Below are 17133 nucleotides of genomic sequence, written 5' to 3'. Positions count from 1 at the left end.
TTTGTGTTGTATCTAAAAAGTCATCACCACATTCAAGATCATCTAAATTTTCTCCTTTGTTATCTTCCAGGTATTTTAGTTTCATATCTTACATTTAGGCCTCTGATCCCCTTTGAGTTTGTGTGTGTGTGTGTGTGTGTGTGTGTGTGTGTGTGTGTGTGTGTGTGTGGATTCTAAAGTCTTTGTCTGGATTCTTTTTTTTTTCCCAAGTGGATGTCCACTTTTTCCAGCACATTTGTGGAGAAGACTATTTGTTCTCCAACATATTGCCTTTTCTCCTTGTCAAAGATCAGCTGACCATATTTATATGGGTCTATTTCTGTTCTCTCTCTTCTGTAAAACTATTTGTCTATTCCTTAACCAATACTATACTCTCTTGCCATAGCTTTATAGAAACTCCTAACTTCAGATAGCATCCATCTTCTGACTTTTTTCTTCTCCTTCAATATTGTGTTGGCTACATTGGGTCTTTTGCCTCTCTATATAAACTTTAGAATAAGTTTGTTGATATCCAAAGAATAACTTGCTAAGATTTTGACTGTAATTGTGCATGTCAAGTTGGGCAGCTGACATGTTGATAATATTGAGTCTTCTCATCCATGAACATGGAATGTCTCTCCATTTATTTAGTCTTTTTGATTTCTTTTAGCAAAGTTGCATGATTTTCCTCTTATAGATCCTGTAGATATTTTGCTGGGTTTATATTTAAGTATTCATTCTGGGGAATGCTAATGTAAATGGTACTGTGTTTTTAATTTCTGATTTCACTTGTTCATTGTTAGTATACAGGAAAGCAATTGGCTCTTTTATATTAACCTTGTATCCTTTGATCTTGATATAATCACTTATTAGATCCAAAAGCTGTCTTTTTGTCAAACTTTTTAGAATTTCTACATGGACAATCATATCATCTATGAACAAAGTCAGTTTTATGTCTTTCTCCCAACCTGTATACCTTTGTTTCCTTTTCTTGACTTATTGCATTAGCTAGGACTCTCAGTTATAATGTTGACAAGGAGTGGTGGAGGTAATTTGTTTTTAATATTTTTAAATATTTGTCTATTTTAGTTTTGTCTATTTTATGTTTTCTAGTTCTAGTGCAATAATTCATTCCAGCGTGTAATGCTTCATCAAAAGTAGTCTCTTTCATTTAGTAAAAAGATGTATAATTGTTATAAAGGAAAATGTTCTTGAAAAGAAATGAAATGCTTTCTTAGTAAACCGTGGCAACAAGACTAGAAATAACTGGATAAAATTAATGAAAGTTTTCTTTTTAATGACCAAAAAATTATGAAAAAATAGTATACCTTGTGATATAAAAGTTGAGTTTTGAAATTTGACTACTTGGCTGAAATTAACAATTAACATGATTCTTCAAACTTTGCAACCAAAATATCTAGAATAAAAGCAAAAACTCATTCATTCCTTCTGATATATATATTTAAATGAGTACAGACTAGTGAATACTTTGAACACAAGCTTTGGAGTAAGACAGTCCTCAACAGAGTCTTCCTTTGTCTGGATTCATTCCTCAAATGATCTGATACCACTTTCCACCTGTTCTGAGGATATTAACATTGTCTACCTGATGGGTTAGGTGAGGAATTAAACAGGGCATTTTAGGGGACCAGGGCTGGGTTCAGCATACGCACTCACAGATGTTGACCAGCATTATCATCAACTCGCAACGTCATGGGTGTTACAATATTTCGATGATTTGAAAAACCGATCCTGTTGCTCCACCCTGGCCTCCTGCAGTTCATTCAAAAACAGCCAAGGTGAACATTCCCTACGTCAGATCATGTCACTCCATCTCTCAAAACTCCTCCAGTGGCTCCCTTCTCACCAGGGTAAAATCTAGCGCCTACAAGACCCCACATAGTCTGTAGTTTTCTGAGGCCTGTGAAGACATGGCTCCCCTTGAGAAGGATTATGAGGAAGTGGTGTGGATTCTGTTGAAGGAGAGGGAGAGGAAGAAGAAGAGGAGTACTAATTACCATTCCTTTCAGCCCTGCAGCATGTCATGCTCAGAATTTCAGCTTCAACATTAGTTGACAGGAGTAAAAGCTTTCTAATTAGACTGTCTTCACTTTCAACTATGATCATGTATTACTGTCCTCCTCTCTAACTTCCTGCTTCCTACTGTTTCACTTCCCTTGCCCCAGCTATGCTGTCCTCCTTGCTTTCCTAGCACGGTCTTGCCTTGGGTCCATACTCTTGCTGCCCCCTCTGCCTGATATTCCTGAATGGATGCCCCCTGCAGCACTCTCCTCAATGGTCACTTCATCACAGAGGTCTCTGACCACCTTATACTCAACAGCACCCCTTCCAACAGTCTCTATCCCTTTACTCTGCTAATTTTTTCATCGGAGGACATATACTTACTAGCTATTTGGTTTTTTGTTTGTTTACTTGCCTGTTTATTATCTTCTCCCCAACTAGAATGAGATCCATTAGGTAGGTAATTTTGCTGTTTCTATTTCCTAGAAACATCCCTGCACCTAGAATTGTACCTGGCACAGAGTAGGGATTCTCTAACTATCTGTTTAAGTAGTTAGCTAACTGTATGAAAAATATTGGAGAATATTCCTATTTTCTCCTAGATCCAATAGCTTCTCTCATCTGATTATTAGGAGATGATGAATGGTGTTTCTTAAAGGCAACGCAAACATAATATGTGAATTTAGTTTATGCATACGTTCCTTGGAGTCCAGGAGTAGCTTACTCAATGTTCTTATTCAAATGTTTATAAAATAATATACTTATACAATAACAATATTTTAAAACAATAGAAATTCGTACTATTTAGGAAAGTGCTACTCAAAGCATAGCTCCTGCAACCATACTTTCAGCAAGACCTGGGAACTTGTTAGAAATGCAGATTCTCAGTCACCATCCCAGGCAGACTGAGCTGGACTCAGCCCTCAGGAGACGGCAATGAGCACTGAACCTTGAGAACCACCGCTCTAAGGAATTCTTAAATGACTCATTTCAGTTCTTTGACTTCCTCGTATAAATCATACACTAACCTGTCCTAGCTTTTAAGTATAAATAGTATAAACTATTAATGTAGATCATGACACTGCCTCTTACATTGAATAATTATCTTTTCCACCATAAATACCAGAAAGACTCGCTCTCAAGTTGCAGTTCTTACTTGTTGCAGCAATTTTGTGGCTACAGCCCAGCTCTCCACCCTCTAGAGCCCACTCACGTTGGGGTTCAACTAAATTCTTCCTTCCCTAATTTGAACACCCTGGAAACATGCAGAAAATTAAGTTTACTTCTTTTAAATTTCTTTCTTAAGGGCAGAAGTTTTCAAACATTTTGCAACCAGGGACCTTTTTTCTTTCTTCCCCCAAATGAAATGCACCGTAGTGCTTCACGTACAAAACTGGTAATTATGAGACTGCTGTGGCTACTATAGATTGACCTGGTTTGTCCCCCTGTGTTTCCCAACCTTTCTTCCACATGGTGGAAGACTCTAGGAAGGACTCGCAGTTGTAAGGTAGGAAAACCTTTGCTATAGGGCAGCGTTTCTTGGAGTGTGGTCAGCACCAGGATTTCTGAGTCTCTGCCGTCAGCCAGCAGAATCAGACTTTCTGACCCTAGAATAAGTCATCAAACAAACATCCCCCCTAGACTTTGCGGGTCACTACTCTAAGAACACTAAACTGTCATTTTTATTAAAGAAAAATAATTGTATAAGCACATTGTTTGCCCACAGTCATTTCAAATAATCCCATTCAGGGTATTCCATTCATTTGAACAGTGAAATTATCAAGATATTTTAAGAGACGGAGTCTCGTTTTCTCTATATAATGTTAAACAAAGCATTAGTTCTAAAAGTTAAATACACAGAATTTCTGATGAATGGCTTATTACATTTACAATTTTATGTAATTTAGTAACTGTTGATCATCATTTTTGTAAGAGGTTTCGGAGGAAGCTACAGTAATTTGAACAAATATCTTGTCCTCAAAGAGATAAAGTGTACACAGAAGGAACTAGAGTACAAAATAGAAATAGTGAGTTCTGAAAACGAGATGATTTTTCCACTTCAGAAGATTAAGGGATGACTGCTCGCAGTTCAGCGTTTTCCGTTCAATGCAGAGTAAAATCCTAAAGTTGACCTAGAATACCCCATCTTTCTTTGCCCAATCCTTTCCAGAAGCAACATAACTAATACCTCCCCTTCAGCACAGGAAAGGTATCAGGAAAGCTCACTCCTGATCTGGGGTGATGGAAGGAGAAGCACAAAACAATGCTGGCCACCTGGCGTGCTGCGTGGGGCCAAGGCCAGTCCCCAGCCAGCAAAATACATGCAGCTAACAGGCCACCACTGGTCAGTGGGTGAATGAGAAACAGGGTGACTAGAGGTCAGATGGCATGAGTTCTGCATGGAAAGTTAAGGGTAAACAGTGTAGTCACTGAGCATATAGGAACCTGCAGGCTCTTGCTACAGGGGCATTATCATTTACCACACTATGTAAGCTTGTAAGAGTTTAATGTATTGTTTGGGTTGAAATAATTACACATTTCAATTAAAATATAAGCAGAATATTAGACATTTAGCAGAATTTTCTGTGGGCATACCAGTACTGCAATCGCTGTAGAGAGAATATTTTCTTCACTAGAAGTACTATGATCTAGCAAGAGAAATGATGGAAGGCACCAACAATTCCAAATTTATTAACCATAAAGCAAAACTCTCAAGAAAATTGAAGGCAATTTTATAACAAAATAAAATAATAAGATTATATTTAGAGAAACACCAGTGACAAGATAGAGTCACAGACAGCAAACTTATTAAAATATGTGATGTGTACAGATGATAATTATCATGTTTATATTATTATTAATGTTCAGATAATGCATGTAAAGGTTTAATTTTACTCTGAAGATTTCCTATCATATATGACTTAGGTTATCTCATTCCAAACTCCTGGTCTTTTAAAACTATTTTTTTACATTTTAACCTATGTCACGTTATGGGCAACTTCTTCATACCTATCTTCCAATTCACTAATTCTCTCTTGGCATTGCCCAAATTGTTCTTTTAATCCATCCATTGAGGATATTTTTAAAACATTCTGGTAGCTAAAACTATGTTCTACTCAATAGCTCTCTTTTTCTATCATGTCTATTTTCTACTTTGGTTTCAGTTTTCTTTTTTTCACTCTCATCTATGATTTAAAATTATTATTAAATTTTATTTAGTAATTTTAGCAAGAGGCTTTCATCTTGCTGGTTCCAGAAGTCTCTGACATAAAACATAGTTGTTTTGTATTCTGTTTCAAATAGTCATTTTATTTTCTCATGTTTTTGGGGAAACCAGTCTTTCAGTTTATGGTGTATGCTCTCCTCCGCTCAGGGTAGAATACTCCTTTGTTTGATTTATAATGTGTATCATGAGGTCCCCTCCAGTAGGGCTGGTTTATCTCTGGAGGCATCAATGCCATGCCCCCTGTGTGTTCTCTGGAATGCTTTTATGTACATTCTGCTTGAAATACCAGATGTGCCAAAGCCTGGGTCTGGTATGATATTAATTTCTCATTCTGGACCACCTAGGTATTTCAGAGGTTTAGATTTATCTCATTTTCCCCCATTTCTCACTTATTTTTTTTCAGTCCCCTAAGTGCCCTGTACATGTGAAGGACATGATGCCTTCATTCCCACCACAACCATCTCAGAGCCAGCAACACATCAGCTCATGCACTTAAATTCTTGGTTTATCCATCCTTCTATTTAAAGACAGCTGTGTTGTTTCTACTTTTTCACTTATCCCCAGAAAATTTCCTTTTTCTTTTTTTTTTCAATCTCATCTATGATTTAAAAATATTGTTTCATTTAGAAATTTCAGCAAAAGGCCTCCATCTTGCTGGTTTCAGAAGTCTCTGACATGGGAAACCATACCAGCCTGGGGCTGCCTATGTCTTCACCTATTGTATGTGGGAGAGAAATAAATGTCTACCTTGTAAAGTCACTGTTATTATTTTGTATTTTCTGTCAACAGTCAAAAATAATCCTGCCATAACTTTCCCTGTTTAGATTGGAGAATAAAAGACTAAGGGAAACATATTAAAACTGTCAAAATAATAAAGGGATGACCATTCTTGCCCCCCAAAAAAGAAAAAACAACTTTTGAAATGGGCTGTGACATAGAGAAAAGGAAGAATTCTTTCACACAAAGAATATTATTGACATTGTCATTTGTTCTTAGAACCTGCAAGTGATTAAAATTACTTCTGAAGTTCTCTTTCTCCTTTTTAAAAATTTCTCTCTATCATCAGAAACATAATCAACCAAAATATACTTTAAGAAAATAAGCAATGGAAGAAAAGAAAGACAGAAGTTGAGAGGGGCATATAGGTGCCTTTGTCATATATTCTGAGCCTAGCACAATGTCTTACATGTCCCCCCCACCCTTAGTTCCTCCAACAATAAACCCAGAACTCTCTCACCATGGTCCTGACGTCTTTCCCATCCCTTACTCTCATTCTTAATACGAAGGCTCTGTTTCGTGTGCTTATTAAACGTGTCACCTCAGCTTCTGCATCCACGTACTCTCCTTCCAGCCATGTCTCCTTCTAGTGATTTAGAACTTGTCGTGAACTAAACATACACAAAGTGAGGACGTTCTCCACAAAGACTTTACCACACAAAACGCTTTACTAGCCATAGACAGAGTCGTCACAATTACCTGGCCTTCCTGCTGGCGGGGCACCGCTCTCATTGTCATCCTTCAGAATAACAGCCAGACCCACCGAGTCAGCTGGGAGGATGGAGCTGCTGAGGTCTACGCGAGTTAGGCTCTCAGGCTCCCTCTCAGAGCCCCCCGCGGCGTTCTGTGGGCTGTCCCCTCCAGCCGTGTCCCTTGCTGGGACTCTTCTCTGGGGTCTCAGCACCATGTGAACGACGCTTTGCTGATCCAGGTCACAGCTCTGTGGGGGAGTGAGACAAAAACCAAGAAAGGGCAGGCATTGAAACACAGGTGGAGCTGGATCTGTCATCAGTTCGAGAGTGTGCCTAAGATATTGCTCTATGTCTGATGTCTGTGTGAAGTCATGGAACTTAAAGAAAATGACATGGGTGATTGATCAGGACAGACACACTCACCCTGCAGCAGCGCCCAGCACCTACACACGTATGTGTTACACAGTAATATTGAACTGGGGCCAGGAAATGAAATGTGGGGATAAATGGAAACATAATAACAGACGAAAACAGAAGTAATATTCAAAGGGAAGTGAAATCTAGCGGGAAAGAAACACGTATCAACTTGCATACATAAGCACACTGAAAAGTAATATGCTTTTAAAACAGATTTACCAGAAATTATGTCCTTATAATTATCAAATTCAAATACTAGCATTCATTTCTGTTTTAAAAAGCACAGAGAGTTGGTCACTACCAATTACAGGGCAATTGTCTCTAGAATTTATAACGCACTTGTTTACAGTAGACCAGACATCACCAGCAATCACACCTCCAGGCCAACGAAGCAAGAGGAGAGGTACCAGTGCCATCCTAGGATCATTCACTGTTTAATCCAATCTCACAACTAAAACCAATGAACATCTACAAAAATGTTTCGCATCTATGTACTGATGTGTATGAATAGGAGACTTCAAAATTCAGTAGCGTTAAAGTTAGGCATCATATATTGATAACTTGCTAGGACAGAAACTACACTAATTTAAGTCAGATCTCAGTTTCAGAATATCTACTAGGTAGAAGCAGTCACTCATCCGTCTGTCCTTCCTCCCACAGAGTGAGAACCCTGCTCTCTCAACAAGCCCCTGTTGCCATTCTCCCTCATAGAACGTCCACACAAACACAACAATACTGGTAACAACCATACCCCCCCAATCCTTCCTCAAGTGCGCTGCTGTCACTACCAAACTTGTAAGAGTGGTGCCTGACACTCCTTAGCACTTCCTGCCCACACACCACCGCTTGGTGTCTGCCTCGTCCACTCAGGAAGGTGACCACTATGCCCTCCGGTCCTAAATCCCACTCTGATCTCTTCTGGTCCCAGGTCCCGGCCTTGCTCACGTCAACACGCTTTCTCTTCCTGCTGCCTGCCCCTGCAGCATCCCAGCTCCCCCAGGACTGCTCCTGTTCAGCAGTGATCACGCTGTTTCATTCTCTGCCCCCTCCATCCGCCCCTACCTGACTTCCCTATTTCTGTCAAAGCACCACCATCCCCCATGTTATCCAAGGGTCAAGGCTTCCTCCCCCATCTGAAACTCCGATTATTCTCCTACGTGTTCTAAGGGCTTCAACAGAATCATCACCGTGGAACTTCCTCCCTACTGTTACATCCAGCAAGGTGTCAAGAGTTACTAATTCTGACTCAGAAATACCCTTCACATCTTCAGCTCCTTTACATCCCAGTTGTCACCTCCCCATTTTAGGCCTTTATCATTACAAGAGCTTTGTAATTACTTCCTTACCTCCTGTCTGTCCCTGCAAACCTTTTGCACAAGAATTTCTGGTGTGTGCTACCTAGTCTTTTTAAAGTGTCTCACTATTACTGGTTAAATATAATCTAACATCTTACTACCTTCTTCAAGTGTGTTTAGACTTTTCTCCTTTCTAGGACAACTGTCGTATGATTTTTCTTTTCCTCTCCTTCACTGTATATGTAGTAGATTATATTATTCTTCAAAATTATTCACTCTCATCTCCCTTCCTCCTGCCCTTGATGTTGGGCTCAGCCACGTCATCAACTTTGGCTAAGAGGACATTTGCAGATGTGATTGAACCAGGGCTTTAGAGTATATTTGCACCACGGTCCCGACTGTCAAAAGAAAATCCCTGAAAGTTTCCACCTCTTCAGCGTGGGCCCCAGAACTACACACGTGGTGCAGACCTGAGCCCGAGTCATGGAGAGGATCAAGTGCAACCCCACGTGCAGCGTGAGCAAAGTCTTCCAGCTACATGCAGGCTGGGGCTGCAGACCCCCAGCTGACCTGAAGACGCATGGGAAAGAGATGGCCATTAACGCATGGCACTGAGAGTTTGTGGTTGTTCATTAAGCAGTAATCACCGACAATACACTACTTTCCACTCTAATTGAACTAAACAGACATTCTATCACCACTCGTCATCACCTCAGTGTTTGGCCAGCGCTCTGGGGACTGTACATAGCCTTTCGTCTAAGTCACATCAAACAAACCAACAACAAGATCTGAGTACACGCAAGAGTGGGCATGTGAGGACATGTGCTTTGCAACAAGGAGAAACAACTGAGAATCAGCATCCTAACATATCCTGAGAGTTTCATCCACGCTGTGTTCTTTTCACGGAGGTTCAAAAATTTAGTGAGATAAAATTCCCCTCTCCACGTTCACGACTTAGGTGCTTCATGTGATCCTCCCAGATAAGAGTAATGTCTTTGTCTCTCATCTGAATCCCAGTAATCTTTGCCTTCTGTGCTCTTCTATTGCAGCAGTCAGAGCTTGGACATTGTGTGTGTGTGTGTGTGTGTGTGTGTGTGTGTGTGATCTTCCAACTTAGTTTAGAATTCCTTGAGAGCAGCGACTGGGTCATACTTATCTTTTTACATACCAGGATATCTCACACAGCACTTTGAACCTAGGAGCCTAGTAGATGTAGACAACACATCTATGAATTGAAAAGACTGAGAGGGAATAAGAATGAATGAATGAACAAATATAAACAGCTATAGATGCATAGGCACGATACCTAAAGTGTTCCTTGGGGAACTAGAAGAGTGTGGAAGGAAGAAAATGGAATTTACTCAAATAGATGTAATTCATTAGCTGCATGATTTCTGGCAAATTACTTGCCCTGCATAAGCTTCAGATTCTACATATGCCATTAGCAATAACATTACCGACTTTGATGACTGCTCTGAGATGCGAGGACACACGCAGAGTGCAGACCTGATCCACAGTCACAACTCAATACCTAATCCTCAGTGTCACTATCATCATCCCAAGTTTTGAAGCCTAAAAAGGGTGGACCCTTATCTTGTACATCAATAAAACCTCAGGATCCTTTTGGGCTGCCGCTCCACTCAATCCTATTTGGAAAATATATAAAGAAGGTGGAATAAGCAGAATCTATAGGTGTGACAGTTACTCTGGTAACTTTCCAGCTTTCTGTGAACTAAAAGTTGATACAAAAAACATCCCTATATGCTCAGATGTCAGGAATCATAGGAAGAACCTGAGCGCATTCTCAGGGGCTGCTAAAATTTGACAAATATGGAAAAAATCCCCAAACTGAGATTTTTCTTTCAAATCCAGATTTTCCTAATGCTCAGAGTAGCGCTGCAAAGGGGAGTAGGAAGACCCCAAACAGATTTCAGTAGTGATGGGGATATTTATAGAACAGATTTCCCTCAGTCTCCATCCATGGTTCAGAGACCATTAACTGCTGAATTCTTTGAATCACCTGTAGAAAACGCTGTTGATTTGAGAAGCAGTCCCTTTCCCAGATGGTGCAAGTGCACCATCAGGCTACTTCAGTTCAAAGCCACATGAATAACATGTCCCATGGGCAATAAATTAGATAAAGTTTAGTTTTCTAGCCACTCCAAAGCCCAAAATGATATTTAGTTCTCTTGGTATACAAACAATCACTTAGCTTGGGGAGGTAGAGATTTTCACGGGAAGACAGCAGAATTTTCCAACATTGTTTTAAGCATCTTCAGGGCAAAACAATACCTTATTTATCTTCGTTTCCTCAATAACCAGAATATTGCTTGGCAAAAAGGAGACACTTAGGACATTTGTGTTTTCCTTATAACAAGTCATTAATTCAACACGTAAGGCAGTGACTAAGTTATTTGGTGTGGACGAAACAAGTGGGTATTCACCCAGCGGGGCTTGGTCTTGTGCCATTGAGCAGAGCTGTTGTCCCACCAGGGACTGAGAGCTCAGTATCAGGGGCTCTCTCTCCAGGGCCTCTGACTTGGAGATACCCCAGGATTAATAAAACATCTACAGGAGTTGTCTGCCAAGCAATGACCAACTCTTACCCAACTGGTCGTTATTCCACAATATACAAGAAATTGATGTATTTCTCTTTTTTCAAAAAGGAGTCCTTCTGAGGACATGTAGTTAGAATTCAAATATTTGAGAGCCTGGTGATATATTTAGAATGCTGGCAATAAACAAAATTTGAAAAACCTGTTAATGCTTTTCAAGATATTCTTAACCTTTTAAACATTGTAAAAATAAGCAGTGTTACTCTAACAAGAAAAATTAATGAGGATTGAAAAGTTATTGCAATGTTGTCCAAGCACGTAAGAAGGGTTAGACAGATAATCTCTAAAATGATTAATAATGAGATTCAAAAATAGTTAATAATGTCACATATTAACAAAATGCTTTCATGTGCTATGCCAGTAACAATTACATTACTAATAAAAGTAAAATAAATACATACTATTCTCTAGACTGCGTTGCGAGGTGTAGTAAGTTGCTGAATACCCTCACATGCCCGAGGGAGCTGCTGTTACCCTCCAGGAGCGGGCTGCCTGTGAAGCCAGGAGAACTGTGCCTGGCACAAACAAAGCTCTGTAACGTTACTTGTCTCTGCTGTTCATTTCTATTCCGCCTCACAGAAGTTAAAGGTGAGCCACTGAGAAATTCATAACAGGCTCAACGTAATCCAGCTCTTCAGTATGAAGCTGGGACAGGAACCCAGGCCAAGGACTCCCCATGTCCTTCTCTGACCCCCCAAGCTCCAGGACAAAGCTGCAGAGAGGAAGAGGGGTAGTGGGTGGCTCAGACAGAGGAGGACAAGTCTATAGGAGCCATGGTGAAGAGGGGAGTTTGGAAGCTGCAATGGATCCACTTCAGGTACAAAGAAATGATTCGAAGGGCCAGATACATAAAAAAACTAGAGAAGACAGCCACTGGGACTGGGGCAACCTGGAGGCAGCAGAAGAAAGTTTGAGTGGGTCTGATAAAACAAAACTGAACAAGACAAGACAATGAAATAAGAACCATGCCAGTTATAGACGCATCAGTCAAACCATGCAAAGTGAGGAGAAGAGGGTAGAGGTGGCTTGGGCTCAGGCTGGCAGCCCTGAAAGGCTGGTGCCAGCTTTACCTGTTTGTAAATTGGCTCCCCTCCAGAGCCCAATGCCCCGAGAAGGCAGCACTTGTCACATGGGGCTGCACTTACTGTTTATGTGTTTCTCTCTGTTACCAGACACTTCCATCTTCAAGAAAAGATCCTGAATCTTCCTACTATTGTACCTACAGTGTCTACTGTAGTGACCCGGTGGTCACAGTACACGCTCCACCTGGGTTTGTTAAATGAGTCAATGATCTTGTGAAGCACATGCAGGTTGCTGCAGCCCTTGCAGAGGTAAGGAAACATGTCAGGTGGCTTAGTGAGTCACCTAAATATGACACATAATTAGGAAATGAAAGATTCAGCTCCGCAGCCCACATTTTCTGGCTTTCAGCCAGATGATCTTTCAAATATCCCACTTTGGATGCCCCTGCCCACCCCTCAACCTTTCTGAGTTCATGATACAAGGATACATGTTGATACATGTTGGACAGAACCTCCAGACAGTTTATTTTTTAATTTTTTAAAGGTTTTTTTTTTTCTAACATGGACCATTTTTTAAAGTCTTTATTGAATTTGTTACAATATTGCTTCTGTTTCATGTTTTGATTTTTTTGCTGTGAGGCATGTACGATCTTAGCTCCCCGACCAGGGATCAAATCCATACCCCTGGCATTGGAAGGCGAAGTCTTAACCACTGGACTGCCAGGGAAATCCCCAGTTTATTTTTATAAGCACACTGATCAATCTTCACTTATCAGTAAACTTACTAATTTCCATGGTCTTTAAGTTAGACTGGGCTGCCTTCAATCTCTTCAATGTTATTCATTCACTTTTGTTCTCTCCAACTCCGTTAAACTTCTTTTTATCACAAAACATGGTTAAAAATTATTGCTGTTGGAAGGTTGTCCTACTTCCTATTGTGTCCCAATTTTACATTTTAAGCCCTGAAAATCTCGAATTTTCATTTGAATTTTTAATAGCACACAATTTTTCTCCCAGAAAACCAATAATATGATCAGCCAAGAATTATCAGATAAAAGATTTCCTAATTTAATAGTCAATGATGTTATCACATTTTAATTTTAAAAATGATTTTGGCCTTAAGGAGCTCTTTCTTAGATAATTGTAAAGAAACTATTTAACACAGCTTAAATTCTTTTTTCCTTTTTTTCTTTTTTTTTTTTGGTTGTTAAAATTTCAAAATGTTATTACTGGCTTCTTCTAAAAAGAACTTCTAACAAACAGATGTTTGTGTAAGCCCACCAGAGTTTTTAACACCGTATCACTGTACTTTTCAAAGTACTGTACTGTAAGATTTAAAACGTTTATTTTTTGTGTTTGTTTGTATTTTATGTATTTGTGTGAAAAGTATTATAAACCTATTACAGTACAGTACTATATAGCTGATCGCTAGTTGGGTACCTAGGCTAACTTTGCTGGACTTATGAACAAACTGGACTTACGAACACACTCTCGGGGAAAGGGTCTTGTTTGTATGCAGGGGACTTACTGTACTGTATTTTCTGTTGAAAAAAGACAAAATGGCAATTATTTAGGAAGTTCTTTTTAAATGTAGTGGTTCAGAAATGTTTTGTATGGTTATTGCTAATAATGAGATAATGTGGTTAAAGACAACACAGGCGTAGTGCGTTCAGTGGGAGTGAGAATAAGCCCAAAGACACTTTTCCCACTGATTTCTTTCTCTTCCCATGTGCTCCGGTTCACCTCCATAGTGGCGAATGAATACTAAATGCCAATTTATATTAATTGGATGAGACTAAAAACTGTTCCTTCAACTTGATCTTTCATTTAAAAAAATAGAGACTTTGAAAAGAGATATTTTGTGATTTATGCTTTGAATTTATTTCACACTTCTTATGGCTAGTTTTCATTATGATCAAAGATATTATGCTACACAGAGATACTGAAAGGCCCCCTCTCTGGTTGCCAAAGGCCAGGTAATACAATTACTGGGAAAGGTCAATTAGCCCCGCACAAATTAGCCAGTGTGGGTCTGAGCCATGTCACCCTCAATGTCTCTCCTGCCGCAGGCCTGGGACCATTTCACTGCTCATTAGGACCTGCACAGAGGGAGCTCAGCGGGGAGGGAGGAGACAGAGTGCGTAGCTACCCGGTAAGTGATTTACTGTGAGAAGAGTTCTCACTGTTGCCAGGTCTGGGATACCATCCATTCACGCCCACTCTTTCCTAAATATGAAGGAGAACAGGTAATCAATCCTATGCCTAGAACCCAGGTAAAATTCTGTTTTATGTTGTAAACTTTATAAGAAATGCCCCCTCAGTGTCGTTTCTCTAAACATCACTTTATCACAAGTTATGATATATTGTTATAAATAATTTAAATATATATGGAATTTTTAACATAAAGTTTTTTACATATCATTTCCTATAATTTATGGTGCTGCTTGTGGGGGCATGTCAGGGTTAACAAACATATTCTCCTTGTGTACACATGACAAAAACAGGAATCTTGAATAATAACCTCTATTATGTCTTCCTCCTAAAGATATTTTTCCTTCAAATGATTCAACCCTAGGGAAAAAAATATGAAGCAGACAAACTGTCACCCCAAACTGTCATTTCACACACCACCTCTCTCTCACTGTGTTCTCCCTTTCCCCCACTCAACAAGAACATCTGTATTGCCAAAGAGCTTTTACTAATAATGTGCAGAAAAGATATGTGTAGCATTGGGGCCATTTCCAGAAACAACAAACAAACAAAAAAACTGGGGGAAAAAACACTTCAAAGGATAAAAAACACCTTTATATCCTTGTTTAAAGCCTATTCCTTGCTAGGCCCTAAAATTCAGCCTCCCTGTTGGTTTCTGACTTTCTTCTCTTCGTCCCTCCTATAATTCTACTTTCGAAAAGAATGTGACAGTCTTTGATGATCTCCGCTCCTCTCCCTTTCTCTTTTGTTCCCTCTCTCCCTCTCTCTCCCCCGCCCCCTTCCCTTTGGCCCATCTCTCCTATGCTGTAACTCTAATCCATGCTTTCTCTTGGGTGAACACACAAGGTGGCCCTGTCCCTGCTCATTCAGAACCAAAAAAGAAGCAGGTGTGCCCTTTGCTTGGTTTCAGCCCAGTGCTGGTCACTGTAGAACTAGCAACTACCCAACTAAGCACAGGGAAATACATTCATTGTTTCAAGCTTGTAATAAGTCGGTAGCCAACTGGAACAGAATAAGTTTAATTTATTTCATGGCTTTAAAACAAACTATTAGACAACAAAGAAAATGTTTATCGGGAATTAGTGGAAAGCCAGAATGGTAATTTTGAGCTACCGACTACTTTAAATTAGATCCATCCCCAGGGGAAAAAAAAAAAGTCATGAAAAACAAAAAATCTCCAGGAGAAGCAGCAATGGCTATTTCCTTATCCAGTTACATACCTATCACAGAGCTATAAGAAAAGAGATGAGTGCAGACACTTCAGAGGGGAAACATAATTAGGGACCACTTACTCTCAAACAGTAAAAGTTTCTCTCCAAGTCAAGGAGGTTCCCTACTGCTATGTAAGACAAGTGCCACCCTCCTCACCTGGGCCATTCAGTAAATCCGGGGTCCTGCACTTCCCTTGGGCCCTGGCCAGAGCTTGAATGACTCCACAGAGGGATGGAAATATTCAGTCAGGCTCTTCAACAGCAAGGAAGAAACCAGAGCTGACAGGCATTCATATTTATTCTTTTAAACAACTGACATATTGATAAACAGTTTCACACCTTGGCTATAAATTCCTTAAGTTTCCAGCCTCAGGTTTAAATTTTAGATATAAATACAACACATTGTTACTTATGTCAGATCCTGTTTCACAATCTGGATATCTTATGTCATGTGCAACAATTCTTTTACTCAGGATAAATAAAACATGAAACTGCTATCCTCTTCCACACTTGTACCCTAAGCTCATGCCTGCTTGAGTTGCCCTCCAGACACTGGCTGGTACGAAGGCATTGAAAGTCAGAGCAAACCGGGACAAATTTCTAGACTCTGTCATTTGACTGCAAGAAAGGATAAATGGTATTCTTTCCTTCTGTTTCAGCAGTTGGTTGGTCCTAACTAATTCTTTCTTGTAATCATTTATTCAGGAGAAAGAATGTGTTATGGCCCAAAGGCCCTCTGAAGTACATCCCTGAGGGTTACAGCTCCTGCGGGAGGCAGGACACTACACCAAGGGCTGCAGGTCCCCTGCAGGTAATGAGAACGTCGTATGTGCTGGGGCCATGACCAGGCACTCTCAGCTCTGGCCTTTACTCTGAAATAACTGGTAAATATTGTCTTTGACAAAAGATTTTTTTCTAAATTTATAAAACAGAACTTATCTATAATGAATTTCCTTTACAATTGTTGACCAAGTTTTTTGTTTTGTTTTTACATTTTCATAATATAAATGTTCTCAGGGTCTAGGGGAGAAGAAAAGATCAGCAGAGGCCCACGCAGTCTTCTCAATATCAAAAAAACAAGCAACCCAATCAAAAAATGGGCAGAAGACCTAAATAGGCATTTCTCCAAAGATGACATATAGATGGCCAAGAGGCACATGAAAAGCTGCTCAACATCACTCATTATTAGAGAAATGCAAATCAAAACGACAATGAGGTATCACCTCACACTGGTTAGAATGGGCATCATCAGAAAATCGACAAACAGTAAATGCTGGAGAGGGTGTGGAGAAAAGGGAATGCTCTTGCACTGTTGGTGGGAATGTAAATTGATACAGCCACTGTGGAGAATAGTATGGAGGTTCCTTGCAAAACTAAAAATAGAGTTACCATATGACCCAGCAATCCCACTGCTGGGCATATACCCAGAGAAGACCATAATTCAAAAAGACACATGCACTCCAATGTTCACTGCAGCACTATTTACAATAGCCAGGACATGGAAGCAACCTAAATGTCCATCAACAGATGAATGGATAAAGATGTGGTACATATATACAATGGAATGTTACTCAGCTATAAAAAGCAAGGAAACTGGGACATTTTTAGAGACATGGATGGACTTGGAGACTGTCATACAGAGTGGAGTGAGTCAGAAAGAGAAAAA

At 39.9% G+C, this 17133-nt stretch overlaps 1 protein-coding gene across 3 annotated transcripts in view; it reads right to left on the bottom strand.

Annotated features, from left to right (window-relative positions):
• The window catches only part of PRKN (parkin RBR E3 ubiquitin protein ligase), a 1257866-nt gene that overhangs the window by 854093 nt on the left and 386640 nt on the right, over nt 1–17133 (bottom strand). For all 3 annotated transcript variants that reach the window (XM_057738154.1, XM_057738155.1, XM_057738156.1), the window contains exon 4: nt 6704–6944. In XM_057738154.1, the coding sequence (XP_057594137.1) occupies nt 6704–6944 (241 nt within the window). The remainder of the gene's footprint in view (nt 1–6703; nt 6945–17133) is intronic.

Source organism: Hippopotamus amphibius, chromosome 6 (genome assembly GCF_030028045.1).
Source record: "Hippopotamus amphibius kiboko isolate mHipAmp2 chromosome 6, mHipAmp2.hap2, whole genome shotgun sequence".
NCBI classification, from domain to species: domain Eukaryota; kingdom Metazoa; phylum Chordata; class Mammalia; order Artiodactyla; family Hippopotamidae; genus Hippopotamus; species Hippopotamus amphibius.
The sequence above is the reverse complement of the archived record's forward strand: the minus strand, read 5'-3'. Positions and strand labels throughout refer to the sequence as shown.